This window comes from Panthera tigris, chromosome A1 (assembly GCF_018350195.1).
Source record: "Panthera tigris isolate Pti1 chromosome A1, P.tigris_Pti1_mat1.1, whole genome shotgun sequence".
NCBI lineage: Eukaryota > Metazoa > Chordata > Mammalia > Carnivora > Felidae > Panthera > Panthera tigris.
Genome location: NC_056660.1, coordinates 131,105,076 through 131,127,702, shown reverse-complemented (window position 1 = coordinate 131,127,702; position 22,627 = coordinate 131,105,076). Strand labels below are relative to the sequence as shown.

General features: G+C 43.8%; 1 protein-coding gene across 2 annotated transcripts in view; it reads right to left on the bottom strand.

Moving 5' to 3' along the window:
* LOC102958811 (regulator of G protein signaling 7 binding protein) overlaps positions 1 to 22,045 on the bottom strand; it is a 102,727-nt gene extending 80,682 nt beyond the window's left edge. For both annotated transcript variants that reach the window (XM_007079903.3, XM_042959256.1), the window contains exons 1-2: positions 21,524 to 22,045; positions 20,467 to 20,633 (exon numbers count right to left, since the gene is read on the bottom strand). In XM_007079903.3, coding sequence (XP_007079965.1) covers positions 20,467 to 20,633; positions 21,524 to 21,688 — 332 coding nt within the window. In that variant the 5' untranslated portion in view covers positions 21,689 to 22,045. The remainder of the gene's footprint in view (positions 1 to 20,466; positions 20,634 to 21,523) is intronic.
* Positions 22,046 to 22,627: the final 582 nt, after the last annotated feature.

Sequence of the window (22,627 nt, the reverse complement as noted above, 5' to 3'; positions counted from 1 at the left end):
ACTAGAACTGTCCGTCACTGCCATTGCCCCTTCCTGGCTACAGTAAAGCTGGGAGTTGATTGTATACCCTGAGGCTGAGCCAAGTGGAGCTTACCCACCACTCCTCCAGGGCAGAGACTACAAGTTAGAAGACTGCCTGCTATGTCTAACGTTTATTTGAAGAAGCATTTGGGAACAAAGTTAATTGGACTGCAAAGCTCTAGCATTTAGCGATTCAGCTTTCAGTGCAAAACCACAGATTCCATCCCAGGGCCTGGGCTGGAAAGAGTTTAGGGGCCCTGCTATCCCCAGAACACCACTCTGCGAGTAATTACACCAGTAAGATGCCTGCTTCCTTGGGGTGGATTTGCTCCTGAGGACTCACTGCTGGCCCTCCAATGACCGGGGTTTTCCGGCTCTGCATAACTTACCAGAACACATAATGAAGGTAAATGAGGGATCATAAATAGAGGGAACGTGTGTCCATTTACAAGAGATAGAGGAATCCATGTGATCTCAGCTCCTGTTATCCAGAAATTACTTTAAGACAAATAATGACTTGATGGGAGGGTGGTACCTATGGGACAGTGGCCAGGGCTCGTAGCTGGAAGTCCCGAGACCGGGTTTCCTGTTCCAACTCTGTCACTCCTATGCTGTGTGGCCAGAGGCAGGCCACCTCACCTCTCAGAGCTCTTCAGTTTGCATGTATGTAGAATAGAATCGTCCACAGCTCCAAGAGGAGAAAGGGTTAACAGACATCGTATTTGGAGAAGCACTTTGCATCCTGCACAGCACTAGAAATCCATAGTGACAGTGGGTTGTACTTCAGTAAAGGGAAAGTGCACCTCTCGGGGGCCTTTAAGGCTGAAAGCAGTCAAGGGATTGTACGCAGCACCTACTTCAGCTCTAAAGTTGTGAGCTCAAAGAACCCTGCGATGGCAGGGGATGGGAAGGGTCTTTATGAAATCACCTAGGAAGGAATATGAGCTTCAGTAGCTCTTCCAGTTATTCCCTTGACCTTTTTAGACTACCAAACTGGGCTAGAGATGTCCTCATGTCGTGAACACCTTTCCTTATCTCTTTTGTACCTTCTGCCCCCATCCCCACATCCATCACCAGTATTTGCATCTGCGGATATGCGCGGGGGCACGTGTTGTATGTATCCGTGGGGGAGAGAGGAAGTAGATTTGAGTAGGAAATAGACCCAAAGGGGAGGAAGAGGACTGCGGTGGGTTGCATGGTATCTGCTTACCGCCTGGGTGTGAGAATAAATTTAGACCTCTGTGATGAGCTGGAGGAGAAGCAGAAGCATTAATAGATACCCCAGAGCTGATGGACAGAGTTTCTTCAGCCCCAGATGATCAGGTATGGCACAGAGTTGGAGAGGAGGCCATTTCCCCACCTCAGTGTGGAACCCAGCACCCCTCTGCCACTCTCTGGACTGGGAGCTCTCAGAGCACCTCCACACAGCCCCTCAGTCGGATTCCTCACGGTGCTCAGAGGCTTTGGGGGCAGAGGGAGCGGGGTTGAAAGAACGTGGTGCCTGTGATGACAGACTGATGAGTGGGCTCATGTGTGCTATCCCTTTGGGGAGTAGTAAAATAATAACCAATAATAACATTTTTTAAGGCACTTTGAAAGCTCAGAAATGGGGGACCTTACTGACCTTAGGCCCCCAGAAGGTATTATGGTATCAGCAATATAACACTGATGTTTGAAATGCTGATGTCGAATCATAGATACAGATGCTGTGTCTATAACTAGAACAAACTATCAAGAAAAAATTAAGTTACTATGGAATCCCGGGATCTTAGAGTTTTCGTGAACTTAAAGGTTAGTCATTTGACCCAGCTTTTCTCCAGATGCTTAAGTTTCTTCTCCAAACTTCTGTCCCTCTCAGGGTGCCACCTATGCCTTTCTAGCCCCCACTCCCCGCCCCTCCACCTTATCCTTAGTTCACCTATATACCGATAGTCCCTGGCACATGATGGTCTGATTTCGGAGTTTTCAACCTCGCGATGGTCAGAAAGGAAGACACATTCAGTAGAAACTACTTTCAGTTTCAAATTTTGACCTTTTCCCAGACTAGCAATGTGTAGAATGATCCTCTCTTGTGATGCCCATACCAACAGCGAGCCGATGCTCCCAGTCAGCCACGCGAGCTCCGGGGTAAAAGCCCATATGCTGGTAACTGCTCTGTTTCTCACTGTCAGTATGGTATTCAGTGTTGGAAGAGTCCATGTCATTTACCGAATGCAACACTTTATTATAAAACGAGCTTCATGTTAGATGATTTTGCCCAACTGTAGGCTAAGAACTACTGTTCTGAGCACCTTTAAGGCCAGGCTAAACTATGATATTCAGTAGATTAGGTGTACTAAATGCATTTTCCACCTAGAATATTTTCAACCTACGGTGGGTTTATCAGCACGTAACCCCATTGTGTGCTGAGGAAATCTGTGGGTGATCGAGGGAAGGAGTGTGGGTAAGCAGGGAGAAGAGCAAGAGAAGAATGGATAGTCCACTGGGCTACATTAAATCTTGAATCTTAGAAAAGGGACACATTGAATATTGAAAGGTTTAATGTAGGTTCCACAATTGTAAGCAGAAATAAGTCCTAGAAGGAACACTTTCTGCTGGGAATTCAGAAACAGCTATTGAGAAATGGTTATGACTCTGGGGCAAATGGACATTTGTCAGTACTTGGTATACAGTATCTTCTTTCAGTGAAATAATATCCGCTGCCAGATCATATAAATAACGAGAAACCCGGGTGATCCTTGCCCCCCCCCCTTAGGATTTTGTTTAGTTAAAAAAAATACCCTCTACTCAGCATTCATGTGGCCCTCAGACTCTGTTACATATCTGACAGGCTATTTGTCTTGATCTTAATCATAATAAGATCAATGGCTCCCGTTTGATATGAGAAAGTAATGTGTCAGCTGTATGATAATTTAAATAATTGTCATCTTATCAAAGGAGAAAGGGTCTTTCAAGCAATTTGACTTGAGGGCAAATGTACAAATACTCTATTTTCTCTCCTTAGGTTCAATTCCAGAAATGTTTTACATGTTCCTAATGCTAATTAAGTGTTTTGGGCCTTAATTACTTATTCAAGGCTAAAATACTTTTCTATATTTGGTTACTTTTTTAATGAGGTGACAGGTAATAACAAATTTTAGCATCGACATTGTGCCGTTCCGAAAGCAACAAAGAAATTAAGAAGGTAATACAGGTCACAGTTACTAAAGCCAAACCCAAATGGTAAGACATCCTTGTATTTCTCTTATTGTTCACATCCAACAGCCTGCAAATATTCTGAGCTGGAAGCAGGCGGTAAGTAACAGAGATAGACACTGATAGCTGAGGGCCACTTGTAGTCAGCAGAATCTTTCTGTGGGCCAATATTTTAAAATTGATATTTGACACATAAACATGAATTCCTGGAGCTTCTTAAGAAACAAACAGGTTGCAAGTACGGCACATTTGGCCCACTCTTCCACAGGGAACCGGCAGTCAGTGAAGCCTGTTTCAGACATGCAGGCACATGCTCTCTTTCTCACACTGCCTTCTGGGCCTGTGATGGACTTGAGTTTGGAAAGCTTGAATGTCCTCTGACCCCTAACCCTGTGATTGCATAGTTGCCTTTATTTTCTCTTCACTTCATTCCTTTATCTCTTGTCAATACCAACTCTTGAATCGGCATGGTTCCCAAAGAACAAATTTCTTCTAACTCACTTTCTCTCCGGCTACATCGTTGCCCTTTCCTACATCTTTCCCCCTCATGGCCCACAGAGTTTCCTTGCCTGAAGTTGGAGAATGCCCTGAGAATACTGAAGCGTGAAGCAAGACTGTCCCAGAATGAACCGTGATGACATTTCTTTTGCAAAGATTATACCTAAATAGGTACCTGAACTCCCTTCACATTGTCATGTCAGAGCTACAGTGGTGCCCTGTATAATAAGCTAATACTGAAATTTAGAGAAGAATTTAAAGGCACTCTAGTCTGAACAGACTTGGTAACTTGAAACATATTTCATCCTCAGAAAACAAAAGATTGAATCTATGAATATAAAAACAGTTGATAAGGCTTGTTTTTATGGAGAGAACATTTGCCGAGTGATTTTGCATTATGGTACATGGTGTGGCCTAAAATAATCTGAGCAGTTTCCTCATTATTCAGTGATGGTACAGTACTAAAACAGATGCAGCCATTTGAGCTCAAAATTCAGAGAGTAAGAAAACATGACTTATGGTGAAAAATGTTCATGGGAGTCACCCAGTCGGGAAGATCCAGCAATCTCCTTCAGAACCTACTGTTGACCACGTAGTTCCTCCCTGGTGAGGGGTGAATGATGTTCTGATGCTTGACCATATGCTGACTGGTAGGGGCTTCCTCAAGTATCTCCCCTTACTGCCCATACAGAAGGCTTCCCAAATGTCCACAGGTGATCTCCCCACAGCTACACTCTGAGAATTAGGAGTTGTGGGGCTTTTAGCCATCTGCTATGATCAAGGGAACTGGCTCAGTGTGATGGTTAATTTGGTGTTTTAACTTGTTTGAGCCATAGAATACCCAGATATTTGGTTGCGTATTGTTTCTCTGTGTGTCTGTGAGGGTCATTCTGGAAGACATTAGTGTTGGAATTGGTAGAGTAAAGCAGATGGCCCTCCTAATGTGGGTAGCCATCCCCCAATCCATTGAGGACCTGAAAAGAACGAGAGAGTTAAGAAAGTTTGAATTCTCTATTCCTGGCTACTGAGTTGGGATAGCAACCTCTTCTCCACATCAATTCTCCACTTTATACGTGCGCGCGCGCACACACACACACACACACACACCCCATATATCCTATTGGTTCTCTTTGTCTGAAAAACCCTAACATATCCAGTTTAGAAGCTTGCTGCCACTCACCTCTCAGGCTATTTCTGTGTTCCATGGAGGGGACAGCTGTACTTACCCAAACTACACATTCCCAAATCATATCCACAGAAAGGGTCTGATCCTTTATAGTTAGTTGTCTTACCTAGCTCATTTGGGGGTGGAAAATTCTGTAGTGGTCCTCAAAGGGAAGGTCTTTGTACACCAGCCACTATTTTGGGATAAGGATTATTATGAAATCAAAATGAATAGATTTTTATGGAAGTTAAGAAAGTGCTAGTAAGAACAGTAGTCTTAAGATTAAGATTTATCCTTGACTTTCCCATTACTCATTTCTTACCCCACCTGCTGCTTTTGGACTAGAGTAAGGACAGACAGGAGTGGAACAACTGAAAAAAATCCTTTTGAACAAAAATAATGACACAAACCCCAAAATGTTTGAGATGTATAATTCAAGAAACTATACACCCGCAACAATTTTAGGAACTCTATTTCTGCCTAATAAATTTCCATCTCAGAAGCATATATCAGAAATGTTTTGGTGCAGGTGAGGGGGAGTGGTTTATTCTTTAATTCTAAGATAGATAAGAATTTCAAGAGTGACACAGTGATAGGAATGATAGCAAAAGATGAAAAATCAGAAATGATCTGTTTATGGATCACGAATATCTGCAAAAGATAAAAAAAATTGGCATCACCCAATTCCTCAGTTCAGGGAATAGATGGCAAGAATGGAAATAGAAATTCCAAGTCAAATTGAAATGCTTCAAAAGGAGACCCACTAAGAGAATAAAACAGTCCAATCAGAGTCTGAAGCTCTAACAAGCCATCATTCTGGCTAAAAACTGGCATTCTGACAAGGGGGAGCAAGGTGGGTAATGACTCTGGTGATTTTAAACTCCCTTTGCTAGGGAGACTGGAGCTCTTGTGCATTCACTGATAAGGGATTTGGGTATTTTAAGAAGTGGTGTTTTGAGATTGGTCTATAATCTCTTCCCATTCTTGTTCCTTTTGAGTTCTTCCTTTCCTTTCTTTTTTTTATTAAAAAAAATTTTTTTTAACGTTTATTTACTTTTGAGACAGAGAGAGACAGAGGATGAACGGGGGAGGGTCAGAGAGAGAGGGAGACACAGAATCTGAAACAGGCTCCAGACTCTGAGCTGTCAGCACAGAGCCCAACGCGGGGCTCGAACTCACAAGCCGTGAGATCATGACCTGAGCCGAAGTCGGACGCTTAACCGACTGAGCCACCCAGGCGCCCCGCTTTTTTTTTTTTTTTTTAATGTTTATTTATTTTTGAGAGAGAAACAGAGACAGAGACAGAGAGAGCACGAGCAGGGGAGGGGCAGAGAGAGAGGGAGACACAGAATCCAAAGCAGGCTCCAGGCTCTGAGCTGTCCGCACAGAGTCCAATATGGAGCTCAAACTCACGAAACCATGAGATCAAGACCTGAGCTGAAGTCAGACGCTTAACCCACTGAGCCTCCCAGGCCGCCCCTTACCATCTTTTTATCCAGTGTCACTGTTACTCTCTTGCATGTACCCGTCACCACAGTGGGAAGTTGGCTCTCCTTTGAGCCCTGGCACATTTGGTACCATTTCTCACTTCCATTTCTCTTGAACCCCTTGTATGCACTGATGTTTTGGAGTGGAGCTATGTGGCCAATGTCACTGTGGTAATGGGGTGTCCCACTCCTACTCACATGTCCTCTGCTGGGAAAGAAGCAGGTTGGTTCCTGAAACCCAGAATTCAGCCTACCCAACCTGGGAAAAAGTCAGATTCTACGTCCTCATTCTTATGATTTGTGTGGACAAACAGACAGGAAAGAAGGTGTCCAAGGATGGAGCGATCTGAGTACACATAGCATGGAGGAAGAAAGTCTGAAAAAGTCGGGGCTCAGGGAGAAGTGCTGAGGCCTCCAGAATGCAGAGCCCAAATCCATTCACATTCCACTGGAAGCTTCAGAGAGACCATCATTGTGTTATTTTTCTTGCTTGCTTGTTTTCCTCTTCTTACTAGCTAAGGAAACCTTAAAAGCCTTCAAATCAGCTGTGTGCCAGCTGAAGAGGTCCTTGTCCTGAAGTGTGTCCAGGGGAGGAGAGAGACTTTGAGTGGAAATAATATTTGGTGGCAGTGAAAGGGAAGGAAAGCAAGTAGGCCAATTCTGGGACTGCTCCAAGAAAGAAGGGGGCTGTCTGGGGAACCACCTGGCATAGTGTCAAGAATAAAGATTCTGCTACCAGAGAGACCAGTGTTCAAACCCCAGTCCCACCAATTAACCAAATGTCTCAACTTCTTCAACCTAAATTTACTACAAAATGAAAATTTTAAAAATATCTGGTATTCTTCGGGCTCCTGGGTGGCTCAGTCGGTTAAGGGTCTGACTTCAGCTCAGGTCATGATCTCAGAGATCGTGAGTTCGAACCTCGTGTCCAGCTCTGCGCTGACAAATCAGAGCCTGGAGCCTGCTTCGGATTCTGTGTCTCCCTGTCTCTTTGCCCCTCCCCCACTCTCTCTCTCTCTCTCTCTCTCTGTCTCTCTTTGTCTGTCTCTCTCTCAGAATTAAACATTAAAAAAAAAATCTGGTATTCAGGGTGCTCCAGAAAGCCTCCAGGTGTACCTTATCTAGATTCAGGAGGGAGCTATGAAGCCTCGGTTGGTCTGGATGAATCCACTATCATGGAAGCATAAAGGAAAAGTCCAAAGAATCCCAAAGACTATAGTCCTGGCGGGACCACTGCCAAGGTAATCTCGCCTCCCACCTTTCTACATATTGGCTCTATGATTAGGCCCCTGTGGTTTAATTTCTGCGACTTTTAGGTAAATGGATTTCTTAGCCAAAATATCAGGCTTTAAAACATGTCACTGGGGGTGCCTGGGTGGCTCAGTTCATGAACTTATGGTTTGTGAGTTCAAGCCCCGTTCAAGCTCACTACTGTCAGCAAAGAGCCTGCTTCAGATCCTCTGTTCCCCTCTCTCTGCTTCCCCCCAGCTCATGCGCGCTCTCTTAAAAATAAATAAACATTGAGAAACATCTCACTGGGTTCTAAGTAAATATTCAGATGAACTCATGTACTCATGAAGTGATATGTGCAAAGGGTACAGCACATTGACATTGCTATTTCTATTGTCCTTCGGTTCAAGACAGGAGCATTTACTCATTTACTCATTACTTGTTCTTCAAAGTTTGGTCTAAGTTCTACCATCCCTTTATGAAGTCTTATTTCTTGGCTACTCCCACTCAAGCAGAGATAATAGCTGTGTCCTTTCTGCCTCTCCTGTATCATCTGCATATTTCTATCACAGCATCGATGACCCTGTTCTGCAATAATTTGTTTACATGTCTGTCTGTACACAGATGCTAGCCCATAAGTTCCACAAGGGCAGAGGCTGTGTTTTATTTATTTTGACATTTCCAGAATCTAGCACAGTGCCTGGTTCAAGTAGGTAATTCAGAGTTCGATGAACACCTCAATAAGAAAATGGGCAGAAAGGAGTGGGTAGACGTTCAGGGATCTCCACCTACTTCTTTTTCCCCACTGTAGCTCTTTCCCCACGTCTCATGTCCAAGCTCCCTACCCTTCCCCAGTTTTGCTAAAGATCCTGTCCTCGGCCTCAGGAAGCATCACTTTGGCTTACAGATTGGGAAACTTTTGTCCTCACTGGATAGTTAGTATGGCGAGAGATGTATGCAAATGAAATCATGAAACTTGTGGTTGGGAGATCCACATGACATGATCTTGGACAAAATTATGTTCATAGAAGTTGCTGTTTGAGGCTTCTGAAAGGGATGCACTTAATTGTCCCATGTCTTTGCCTTTTCTTCCCTGCTGGGAACACAGACACAGCTTCTAGAGCTAAGCAGGATTCTTGGGACCTTGAGGAAAAGGCCTGAAGTATTCCAGAAAATCTCATATCTCATACCTGATATCTTTGGATCATGAACCAAAGCTTCCTATCCCCTACCCCTGAGTTTTTAATTATGAGAGAAAATAAACTCTTCTCTGTTTAAGCCACTGAAATCTGGTCTATGTTACTTGCAGCTGAAGACAATTCCAAACTGATAATCTAGTTTTCTTTTTTTTTTTCCCCTCAGACATGACAATGTCACTTTGTCTTTGGACCTTTACACTTGCTCTTGCCTCTGGGTAAAGTGCTTTTCTCACAGATCATCACATGACTGGCCCCTTCTCAAGATCAGATACCAAGTTAGCATGTCACATTCCAGAGGGGCCTTTCTGAAAACCCTATCTGAAAATAACTCCCTACCTTGCATCCATCATTCTTTAATTGTATCACTCTATTTTCTTCATTGCATTTGTCACTCTCTCAGTTGTACTTTCTTTTTCCTGTTTTGTTTTTTCTCAGTACATTCAGGCTGCTATAACAAAACACCATCAACTGGGTGGCTTACAACAACAGAAATGTATTGCTCATTGGTCTGGAGGGTGGGCTGTCTAAGACCAAGGTGCCAGCATCGTCATGTTTGGGCTCTCTTCCTGGGCTGTCTTCTTGGTTCCTGGCTGGTGCTTTCTTACTGTGTCCTCACATGGTAGAAGGGGCTAGGGATCTTTTGGAGCCCCTTTTATAAAGGTACTAATCCCATTCATGAAGGCTTCAACCTCATAACTGAAGCTCCACCCAAAGGCCCTACCTACTGGTACCATAACTTTGGACATTCAGATTTCAACATAGGAGTGGTGCAGAGTCACAAACATTCAGACCCACAGCATTTCTTGATCATCCTTACCATGAAGGCGGGAACCTTCTTTATTTTGTTCAGAACTGCTGTATCTCCAGCACCTAGAAAAGCACGTGGCATATGGTGGATGCTCTATAAATAGTGGTCCAGAAAGGGAGGATACTTCCAGAGTTACAAATGAATATATTTCCCCAAAGAATATGCCATCATATGTTGCATAGGTTTATAATTTTGGAAGTTATGGGTTAAATGCGTTTTATGACCTAACTGCTGTATAACATGGTTTATATGACATGATTTTCAAGTTCAATTTTTCTTAATGACTTTATTATAATCTAGATCATAGGTCATTTTACACCTTATCTCTATATCCAGAAAATGCTGCCTCTCTACCTTTTATTCTTAATAGTTCATCAGATTTTAACTCCTTGATGAAATTCTTTCTTTGATTTATTAAAGGAAATTGTTCCAAAAAGAGAATCACTCAATCTCAGGTAGATGTATTCTAAATGATTTCTTTTTAAATTAATTAATTAATTAATTAATTAATTTATCATTTATTTTGAAAGAATAAGAGCAAGTGAGACCATGACCTGAGGCGAAGTTGGATGCTTAATCGACTGAGCCACCCAGGTTTTCTTGAGCCATTGCCTACACTCCTTGTAGACTCTGTCTCATTTCACTTCCTGTCTGGTGGAAACTATACTCAAACTATACTCCTGTCTTATGAAAACTATACTCAAATGTACCTTGCTTAACTTCCTGCTTTCCCAAGAGGTTCCTGCACCTCTTATCTTTTCCATGGGTCTATTTAAAAGTGGCCAAATCTTGTTAATCCCTTTGGGACTCTTCTGTCTGTTGTGGATTTCTGTGTGAGGAGCATGTAGGCTGTAATGAGACTGCACGTAAGACGACATTCAGGAGGCTAAATGATTTTTTTTTAATGGTTAAAAGGTAGGCTTTTATAGAGAGAACCCATAGATGTGGACTAATAGGAGAGGACCATCCTTTACACACTGTTAGGGAATAAGAAGTAGATCAGTTTGAGTAAGTAAAGAGTCAGATAGTAAAAGAAGAGTCCAGGAGTACAGCTTGGGTGCTATGACTGAGATGGTTGGTTGTTGGCCATTATCCATTCTCTTCCTTTGCCTTCTAGTTAACGTGTCAGAGAAGAATACACTTTCTAGTCTCCTCTGTAGTTAGGTATGACTACGTGATGCAGTTCTAGAAGTTTTGTTTGGGTTTACTTAGAAAGAGCTGACCCCACTGGGAAGCATAGCCTTTCCCCCGTTCATCATCTATTCTGGACTGATGGCTGGAGCTCCTGTCATAATCTTGCATCATCAAGTCAGGTTGAGGGTGGAAGCCATATGCTAAGAATGGGCAACAGAACAGTGATTCCATGTTCTAAATTCCATTCTAGGGCTCCTTTTCTGTGTGAGAATAAACCCTGGTATCTTTAAACAACTACTTCTTTGAATTTTTTGTTAAATGTAGCCAAACGTAAGCCATTTTGATACATATGCTCACTTGGGGAGCTTTAAAAAATATCCGAATGCCCAGGCTGCATCCCAGATAGTTTAAATCAAAAACTCTAGGGATGAAATTCAAGCACCAGCAATTTTTTAAAGCTTCCCAGGTGATTCCAGTGTGCAGGCCAAGTTGAGAATCCCTGCTTCAGGCCGACAGGCCTCGTATTTGGCATGTTCAAGAATCTCTTGGGAGATGGGGTGGTGCTTGTTAAAAATTTGAATTTCCACGTCTTGCTCCCCAGACATTTTGGTTCTTGGGTCTGAAGGCAAGCCAGATGATTCTGAGACTGGGAATCCAGAGATCACATTTGAAGAAACACTGCTTTAGGAAATGGGTATTGGCTTGAAGTTTTAAATCAAAGAAGTGGCGAGATCAGAGGAAAATTATAGGCAGATTAGCCTAGAACCAGTGAGTAAATTGCAAAGAAGAGGTGAGAGACTGATAGTGAGGGGACCAACTGAGAGATAGTGTTGTGATTGATGGCCTGGGGGTACCAACTGTGAACTAAGAGGGTAACCTCAGAAATGGGGAGGAAGAGAGAGAGAGAGAGAGAATTGGTGCTGAAAATAAGGGTGAGGGGGGCTTATTATGAACTGACTTAATTGGGGACTGAAGAATACACTAGGGGTTTGACTTCTGGATTAGTATGTATTTGACCCTTTTGCTCAAACTCCATTAAATCCATATAGACGAGGAGTTTACTTATAGCTGCACATACTGATTTTTGTTAACCGGAATCAGCTCTTTTGTTTAAAGCCTCAGACACTTTACGCTAACAAGAGTCTACTTTACAAATTTTAGTATTTGTTTATATATAAATACACGTATACATATAGACCAGCAATATACATAGGTGCATATATGTATAGAGACAAGCAATTAAGTGTTATTCATGTGGTTTTTCCTTTTTTTAAAGTCATGTCTTGTAGAGCAGAGGAAATGAATATAGTTACTGCTCTCGAGCTGTGCTTTATGTAGACAGCTTTTTAGAGGAGTTGTAACTAACCCTTCAAGGGCTAAAAATATCAAGAGTGATATTTAAAGGTGATCTTAATGGAAAATCATTATTTAACTATTCAGTATCCAAGCAGACAGACGTCAGGGCAATATTTTATCAAACAACTTTCATTAAACATAATTACTTGGAGCAGTTCTAAAATACACAATGCCTGCTGACATGCTGTAATAATGAACACCTATACCTCAGAAATCAGTCGTCAGTGTGCTTTATTTTAAAGTCTTCTGTTGTTTAAAAACAACATACTGGTTTCACAGTTAGAAAAAAAAATAATGGTCCAAAGTAATAGATAAGTCATAAAAAATCAGCTAATCGGACTGATCAATTCTTAACCTCTTTGTCAGAATAGATTTTACAATGCCGCGTAAAGTCAATGAACAAACAAAACAGACGTATCCTCACTGACCTGTCCCCCAGGGTGCAAGCATGCATGAAACACGGCCGTGCTCTCTTGCACCTCCCCATATAAATAATAAAGTGACAACAAATTTTCCTCAAGTTCATTTTAGATTTCGTTTTCTCTCTAATCGGCACATCTGTTAAGAAGGCTCTAACAGGGTGAAGGTCATTAGGCTGCTATCTTTTCCAAGCATAAAAAGGCTAACTTCAACAGGCCACGGGAGAGCCCTTGTCTAGATTCCATGCCACCTGTCATCTTGTCACTGATAATAGCATGGTTCTTTAAGTTGATGTGAGTCATTACTATGTCACTTGTTTCCAGAGTAGGCCTCCGGTCCTTAAGCAATAGTGTTAGTACCGCTGAGGGAACAGTGCCTGGCCAGTTCTAGCCATGAAGACCAGAGAGGGTGAACACTTTGTATGTGGACTGTCACGTGCTTCCTCTATCCCCACCCAAATACCCTCTCCTGCGGTTGGATTTTTGTACCACCTTTGTGTGTTCCCTGTTGACACATTAGTAGTTAAATTAGTCACTGCCAAGTGCTAACCACACCAGGGATTCAGGACCTTTGTGACCACATCCATTTCATATAGAAAGCATTCTTCTCCATGGTCACCAACCCCACCCCTGATATAAGCGAAGCTCTAATGATAAAGCTCTGGGCATGGGGAGGTCTGTGTTGAGGGAATGTACCAAGTGCTGGGCAAAACTCTACCTCCATTCCCACTGGGCCCAACAACCCAAAGTGTGAAGAGAATTCCTACAGATGGGTCAAGGGAATCTGCTGGGTTAATTTATGCCTCCTCAGCCCCAAATTCTTCTGTTGAAATCCTAACTCTCACTACTTCAGAATGAGATCTTATTTGGAAATAGATCATTGCAAATAGAATTAGTTACATTAGCATGAGGCCGTGCTGAGTAGGGTAGGCCCCTAATCCAGGGTGACTGGTTTCCTTATACAAAGACAAAATGTGGACACAGACACACACAGGGAGAAGGACACTGAAGACGAAGACAGATGCTTCAACACACCAAGGAACAACCAGCATTGCCAGCAAATCACCAGAAACTGGAAGAGAGGAACAGATTCTTCCTCCCAGTCCTCAGAAGGAGCCAATCCTCTCTGTACCTTGATCTTGGATATCTAGCCTCCAAATCTGAGGTTTAATCTACCCAGTGTGTGGCATTTTGTTACTATAGCCCTAGCACAGACTAATTCAGAATTGTTCTCCCTTCCTTCCCTTTGATGGCTGGCGTATTCTTTTGGGGCACACATAATCCCCTTTCATGATTTGACCAGTGAGGGTTAAAATTTTGAAAGCAAAAACACCTGTAGTAGAAAGGGAACATACAGGGCAGAGTGGGTGGCTTGGAATGGCTGCCAACCAGGCCTCTTGTACTAATAAGACCTCCTCCATCATGTGGATTAAGAAAGCTGTGAGGGCTGCCTCCATGCATTTCCATACTCTCCCACCCCACGTACTGGCTGCTGTCTCAGCCCCAGTGTGGGAGCGAAGCGTTACTGATGGATCTGTGAATCTGTATTCTCCCTCTCCCCACCCTCCCAACTTCCTAGCAAATGGAACAGAGAACAGACAAGAACCAGCTCGAAGGGGGGACTGGGAAAAATGGAGCAGAAAAGTCAAATGGTCAAACAAAACGAAAACAGACTAAAAAAAGGGAAAAAAGAACATGAGGGGAGATGGGAGGAGAAAAGGAGAGAAAACTAGGGAGCAGGAAACTAATTGCTGGAGGGAGAAATCTGAAATTTAGGTACGAATCTCTAGGACAGTGATTATATCATTCTCAGAAGCCATTAGGAAACTAAGATTCTTCTTGTGATCATATGTTCACATCTCAATAAATTATCTCTCGAATTCAATCATCAAACTGCATGCATGATGCTTTTGTTTTTTGTTTTTTGTTTTATAGCTTAGTTCTATAAACAAAGTCTGTGATTCTGAGTGAATTAACGCAGAACACTGGAATGATGAAACCAGGACTCAGAAGTCATTCAGTGCAGCCCTCTCATTGAGGTGTACAGAGAATTTAACAGACTTGTCCAATGTCTCACAGCCTTTACCAGAGCTAGGCCAAAAGATTTTGTAAATATTACATCGTTTATGAGGAATACAGTTTGATTCATACAAAGAAAATATTTAAAAATATTTTTTTTGTTTGTTTATTTTTGAGGGGGAGAGAGAGAGAGGGAGGGAAGGAGAGAGAGAATGAGCAGGGGAGGAACAGAGAGAGAAGGAGACACAGAATCCAAAGCAGGCTCCAGGCTCTGAGCCCCCGATGTGGGGGCTAACTCACGAAACCATGAGATCATGACCTGAGTTGAAGTCGGAGCTTAACCGATTGAGCCATCGAGGTTACCCCCCTACAAAGAAAATATTTCTAAACTTAAGTGCTTTTAAACCCTCACCTATCCATATTGTTGTTAAGGTATTAAAGAAGAAGGCTTTTGATAGCATTCTGGGAAGCCTCAACCTGGAAAATTCCCCCAAACATAATGAAAGGAACTAAGGGCAACAAAAATGTATGTCAACCAAAATAATGATTTGAAAAATATTTGATGAATAAATTTATTTTTCATGTGAGTGTATCATGATAACCTGAATTTTGAATGTCTTACTAATAATTAGACTCACACGAATCTGAATTTCATAATAGCATTACTACATGCTACTCAGCCTTGTGAGTGCTTGATGTATGTTCACTTACTCAGTCCTTAGGGTGTCATCTGATTCAGTCCCATTAGTTATAAACCCATTTTGCTGATGAGGAAACTGAGGCAGAGAAGGACAGTTTATCTACCTTCATCAGGTAGTTACACTATCTGTAAAAGGCAGGGCTGAGATTTGAACACAGGCCGTGGAGCTCCAAAGTCGGTGTAGTGACACCAGCGTGCCACCCTGACAGCTACCACCCTGGGAGGCAATTTGCATATCCATCCGCACACATTACTTGTAAGTGCTAAAGTTAGGACTTTATCCCAGTCTAATCTGATGTCGAGTCAAAGCTCTTTGTCATCACACGATACTGCCTCGCACATTTTCCTACTTAAACCTCACTTTCACTCTGTCAGCAGCCACTAACAGAAGGTAGTGGTGAGAAAGAGATAAGTGAGACACAGGCGCCGTAAAAACAGTGCCGGAAAAGGATTCCCAACCCTCAGCCCACCAGCCACAGCATTATCTCTTAGGGTCTCCTGGAGACCGTCGGCTCCTCCGGGTTCTTTCTAGCCTGCGTGCTGTGCTCCTTTCATTCTCGAGATGTGGTGTGTTTGATAGAATAGACACCAGACTAGGGAGCCATAGCCATGGTTTCCAGGCTTAGAGCAGCCTTGGACTGACACAGCGTCCTCTACAGGCTGGGGAGTCACATCCTTGGCCCCCCCCCCCCCCCCCCCCCAATCCTCTCAACTACCGCACGGTGAGCATCACAGCTAGTTTACAGAGAAGGGCATTGAGATTCAGACAGTGAAGTAATGCCATCCAGGTTACAGAAGATGGTACTCCATCCTGGTCTGCCTGAATGCTAACTCTTCTCGCATACTCAACCAGGTTGCCTGTAAATTCGCTTGAAATCCTCTAAATCTTAAAAGACAAAACGAGGAAATTGTGCTGAATCAGTACGTTCTGTGCCATGAAGCCCTAGGGATTCTTTAGCCGTGTCTCAGAAGTCATTTTGGGAAGGAAGTCCAAGGACACCTGGCTCGACAGACACCTGCCCCTGATGTGTGAACTGCACACACACACACACACACACACACACACAAATACCAAGCAGGGCACAGCAATGCCACTTTTGACCTGCCTTACAAATCTGACTTTCCACATTCAGACTGAAGGAAGATTCTGCTGCTAAAACAGATTGGGGGACCACGGCAGCAAAGTCATCTTTGAGGCCCCCTTAGCTTTAATACCAAGGAGAAAATCAGCACCCTAAAGGGACAGCAACTGTTGTAAGTCAGTGCAGGCAGAGGAGACCCAGGACTCACCTGGCTGGCTCTGTCCAGAAGACCTCAGTTGCTGTGCTGCAACTTTTGCTGATCTAGACACAATCTGAGAAAATGTTTTGACTGTGTCTGTGAACATGGCCTTCTTACCCAGGGCCAGCTAGTGAGAAATACAGTGGGAGTTTTCTCAGTCAGGGATGAAAGGGGTTTTTATTTTCTTCTTCTTTTATCTTGCTTCATCCTCTTTTTACCTTGTCTACCTCCAACCCGGTCTCCCTCCTCTGGCCCCGAAGCCAGGGCATAAACAGGAAAGGAGTGGTCTTTGCTGGTTAAGGAGTGAGTGAATTGGGGGCACCTGGGTGGCTCAGTTGGTTAAGCGTTGGACTTCAGCTCGGGTCATGATCTCACGGTGCATGAGTTTGAGCCTTGTGTCGGGCTCTGTGCTGACAGCTTAGAGCCTGGAGCCTGCTTCAGATTCTGTGACACCCCCCCCCCTTTTCTGCCCCTCCCTGGCTTGTGCTCTGTCTCTTAAAAATAGAACATTGAACATTGAAAAAAATTTTTTTAACGGGCACTTGGGTGGCTCAGTTAGTTAAGCCTCTGACTTCGGCTCAGGTCATGATCTCACGGTTGATGAGTTGGAGCCTTGTGTGGGGCTCTGTGCTGACAGCTCAGAGCCTGGAGCCTGCTTCAGATTCTGGGTCTCCCTCTCTCTGCCCCTCCCCTGCTCATTCTCTTCCCCCACCCCCTTCCTCAAAAATAAACATTAAAAAAGAGAGAAATGAGTGGATTCACTTACTCCTTCAAGTCCTGCCTTTGCAGCACCTGTGTTCCTACTCAGAGCAAAGCTTTGGTGCTTGGGTGAGAGCTGTGAGGCAGGCATCTTGACACATGCATGGAGAGCCAAGTTTTCTGTTTCCCTGTCTGTTCAGTTCATACCCCTTTTGCTAAAAGCCAGGTATGTAGAAAAGAATGAGGGCAGTCAAAGGCAAATGATATTCATAGTGATGGTGATCATACCTTTTTAAAAAGCACTTATCGAGCTCTATTTTACACAGCATAAACTTCACTCATTTTAAGTGCGCAATTGAATGACTTTTAGTAAATACATAGCTGTACAGTCATCACCGAATTCAATTTGGGAGCACTTTGATCACCCCACAAAGTTACCTCAAACTCATATGCAGAAACTCCCTGTGGCCACTCCCAGTTCTAGGCAACCACTGATCTACTTGCTGATGCTTATAGATGTGCTTTTTCTGAGCATTTCATATGAAAGGAATCAAGGATCTGTGGCATTTTGTGACCGGTGTCTTTGATTCAGCATACTCTTTTTGTGGCTCATCCATATGTTAGCGTGTTTTAGTATTTCACTCCTTTTCACATAATACCTTTTTAATGTGTGTGTGTGTTTTTAAATTTACTTTTGAGAGAGAGAGAGAGAGCGCGAGCCAGCAAACATGAGAGGGGGTGGGGCAAAGGAAGAGGGAGACACAGAATCTGAAGCAGGCTCCAGGCTCTGAGCTGTCAGCGCAGAGCCCGCTGTTGGACTCGAACTCACAAACTGTCAAAGGCCAGTCAACATGACCTGAGCTGAAGTCGGACGCTTAACCAACTGAGCCATCCAGGCACACCTTACACAATACCTTCTAAAATGGCAGCAACATGTAGAGGCAGGATGATGGATTTCAGAAGCAAGCAACCTGGGGCCGAATCAAAGTCATACCACTTCTTAGTTGTGTGGATTCGGGCAAGCTCCTTAACCTTTCTGAGACTCATTTGCAAAATAAGGATATTAATCCCTCCCTCAGAGGATTATTCTATGAATTAACTGGATTGTCCTGGAAAATGATGGGTACTCAAGAAATCCAGTCTTGGCCTTTACAGTCCCTGGGAACCTTTGCTTTTCTTAACCCTGCTTCAGATTTTAAAGTGAATGCTACAGTCTGGCTACCAGCTTTCACATCAAGTTTGATATGAGAGCCCACATACCTAGCAATATCAGGAATGGAATACCACCAAGGGGAATCATATCCTTCATTAATGAAACCCAAATGGTGAGAAGCTAAAGGGATTTCCTTCAATTATATTTCTGTCATGTTTTAGAAAAAGGTTAAATTGTATTTATTATTTTAAGGAGGAAAATGTTTCAAATTGAATCTGAGAACATTCTACAGAGTTGGCCTTACCTCTTCAAGGCTCTAAGAACACCATATTTTCCCACTAAGTCTTAAAAAACAAAAACAAAAAAACTGCTCTCAATAACATCAACCCTCAGATAGATAAAAGTAGCAAAGGGCTATCAACTTCTGAGTATGTAAAATCCATCTCACATCCTCCAAACTCAACTTTGAGTCAGGAATTTCAGACTCCTTTCCTGAAACTTTGGAAGAGTCTGAACTTCATGTGTTTAGTAAAACAGACAAAACTGAACTCCTTGTTTGTTTCTCCCCATTTGGATTGCAACTTAAAGAGGTCATGAATATAATCCCATTGGATACTCTTGGACACACAGTTTACAAAGATGCTACTCTTTAGCTCTGAGCATAAAATTTCCTGTTCTAAACCCGTTCGCCCTTCTGAATCATGGTTTCTCTACAGTTTTTATTCCACCACTATTCCCCTTTGTGTTTCTGATTGTTTTTCCTCCTTTCATCTCTGGGATTTGTCACACCCGCATTTCTTCCCCCAATTCCTTAAACACTGAATTCCCTTCCATCTCCTTTATGGAATCCCAGATTCACTTCCTGTTACTCATAGTATAACAGTTAAACAGAAAAGGCTAAGGCTTCTCAGTATTTCTACTAAATAAAATAGATTTGTGGCATACTTTATCTCTCACTTCAAGGACATTAGATAGTGTATCTTTCTTCATGATAGAAATGCCACTTGTTAAATGTAATTATTAAGAAAGGCAACGTATGGTTTTCTAATCTGTATATACCAATAATAGTCACTATACATATTATGGGTATTATACATAATATTTACATTAAAGATGGCAAAGAATGATTCTTTCAAATCAGTAAATTAGATACAATTCCTACATGTGATCAATGTGCAACATTATCAGGTTAGTCTGACTTAAACTTTGAGTGTGATAGACATACACAGATAAACAGATAAAGGCTATAGCCAGATGAAATCAAGCACTTAAATTAATGTATTAGTGTAAGGATTTCTGTGTTTCCATGCTCTGCGCTCTTATTTGAAAATAGTAACTGTTGACAAAAACCCATGACTAACTTCTTTCCTGATACTGAGAAATCAGGAAGAAGTAAATGGCGTCTCAGAAGAGAAGCTTACACTCTATTACCACCTAAAGTAGGCTTGGGAATCTGTAAGCGTGATAAAAATAAAAATAATGGGGAGGGGCCTATAAAAAACCTAGGTTTAGGTAGATTTCTGAATATCCCCAATTTTTAAAATAATTTTCTTATGTTAAAACTTCCTTTTCATACACTACAGTGAGGAGAGTACTTTATATCCAAGACTTTATTTTAGAGATTTTATTTTAAATGGTATCATAGGAGTTCATCTGATGGTATAAATAGTTGCATAAATATAGGATTTAGCAAAGATTTCCTCTCTACTGTATAGGCCTTTTGTGCAGTAGATGTTTAGCAGCAGATGACAAGTAATCTTGAGGCATGATGACTTAACTTCATTTTGATAGCCAAACTTTCGGCAAAAAAACTTAAGCCCCAAGTTCCAATATGTGGACAGCATATTGAAAGTTAATTTTTTTAAAAAAATCACTTAATACCCAAATCTTTCAATATATGTCCATACAAGGATCACAAACCTTCAGATTGTAATTTGGCATATAGCTTGCCTGTAGCTCTCAAAATAATTCTGATCTCAGAGTGATTTGGTTAAACCCCCACATTTGCAAAGATCACCTCTGAGGTCTTGGCCACCGTAAATTACTGTCAGCATCCATGCATCATGTATATGAGTTACCAAATAATGCCAAGAGTCTCCTACCCTGAGATGGCAGCAAGTTTTTGGTGTGCCTGGCGGGCCATTTCACAGCCTTTGGTTCTGGTCTTGTGCATTTCCGCCCGGAGTGAGGGGCAGCTGACAGAGACATCCCCGATAGAAATGACCATCTCTCGGTACAGGGCCACTTGAGTGTTGAACTCTTGGACAAGCTGGAAAAGAATTGAATTTCTTTCACGAAACATCATTAGAATGTTTCCTATTGCGGTGTATACAAAGGTGGGCTTTCAGTGACCCCCTCAGCCAACTCCACAAGTTGCCAGCTAAGGAGCCTCCAAATTGTTTAAAGATCAAAGCACTAAGATGGTAAGTTTCTCTTTGTCCAAGGCACGTGTTTATTTTTCATGGGTAAGTCTGGTCGTGGAAGCTCTATTTCAAGACCTACTCACCCCCACCCATTCAGACTCATTTTCTGAAGAGCAAGAACATATGCCACTCCCAGGTCACTAGAGTTTGATGCTGGGAACTCTTACATAGAATGCTCTCCCCTTTACTACAGCAAAGATAAGGATGTGTACTTGCGAAGGGATAAAGGCCAAAGGTAGGCTGCCATAGGCAAACCTTCACCTCTGTCCAGGCCACTGAACCACACTGGCTCAGGAGCCTGAAGGGAAGACCGGCCACAGCCTGGGCGCTGGAACCTTCGTCCCCTCTGCAGCGCCCCGTGTGCTGTGTTTGGGTTTATTTGCTGCTGTCTCCCCACAAAGCAGCACCCCCAGCTTCCCAAACCCTCCCTCCCTGGTAAGCAAGCCAGTTCACCGAGTCTTTCGCATCCACCATTCTCTGAGGAGGTAGAGGCATGACTTACAGCCGGTGACCCTAAGTCCCTTGCCGCGGCACTTCTTTGTGGGGGCATTACGACCCGGCTGTCACCCTGAATCTGGGGACTGCAGATTTAAAAATAGTGCATGTGCACGTGATCGGCATGGAGGAGCTGAGGGTGGGGGAGTGGCTGGCAGTCAAGCAAACGATTAACATACAAGACTACCCCCACCTCCTCTCCAAAAAAAAAAAAAAAAAAAGAGGCGCAGTTTTCACCTACCATCTTGCAGTCGTCCAGGGCTCGTTGGGTTTTGTGGGCGCTCTCGGAGCTGCTGCCCCTGCGCTCCCACTCCCCGCTCTGCAGCGGGGGCTTGCTGATCTGGAAGATCGAGGAGCGGGTGGACCGGCTGGGGCGCTTTTTGCGCCCATTCGGTGCAGAACTCATGCATACACATCCACCAAGCCGAAGCCGCTGGTGCAGTGCGCCCCGGCGCGGGCGGCCCGGTCGTTGCCCTGCGCGCCGCCAAGCAGCCGGAGCCGGGAACCGAGGCGCGGCGCTCACAGGGCTGGGGCTGGCTGCGCGGGTGGGTAACCTTCAGCTTGAAGGAGAGCCTGGGAAGCGCTGGCTGTGCCGTGCAGCATCGCTTCCACTAGCAGCGAGGAAGGGGCTCGGTCAAGTTCTGCTCAGCAGCATTGCCGGCCCTGTCCCGGGAGCTGGGCGCTGGCGCGGGCTCGCACTACCTGCCCCTCGGCATGGATCGCAACGCTGGGCGAGAAGGAACGCGCCGCCCGGCGGTTCTGAGTTTCCATTCAGATGGGGGAGCAGCTTTCAAAGCCTGCGCTGTAAGGTGGGGGGGGGGGGGGGGGGGATGAGTGTCGCTCTGGCTTCAGTGTCTTCCCGCAGCGGCGCTCCGTCGTCTTTCCCCTCCCTCCCGCGTTGCCAGGCCTGGAAGGGCTGGCAGTCCCCGAAGCAGGCAGTTGGCTCTAATAGGCCGCCTTGATCCCCCGTCTCTACGGGCTCATCTGTTTGAGGATCCCAAATGAATCTGTGGCGGGACTGGCAGACGCAGGGAATCGGTCCGCCTGACGTTGTGCGCTGCCCCGCACATTGATAGGACGGGAATACTAATGTGATCTGTCCGTGGAGCACCCCCCCCTTCTTCCTCCACAGTTTATGCACTTATCCAATCAAAACCCCGGGAACGTCAGTTGCAATATTACTTCATCTGCGCTATTATTAGAAACGAAAAGTGTCATCAGAGTGGAGCACATTGCCACATGCTGGGACCTAAACATGGATTTCTAACCAACCTGTGTGCGTTTACGGCCCTCACCATCTGAGACCATCTGGGGCCACACAGATCATCAAAGCCCAAACAGAGGA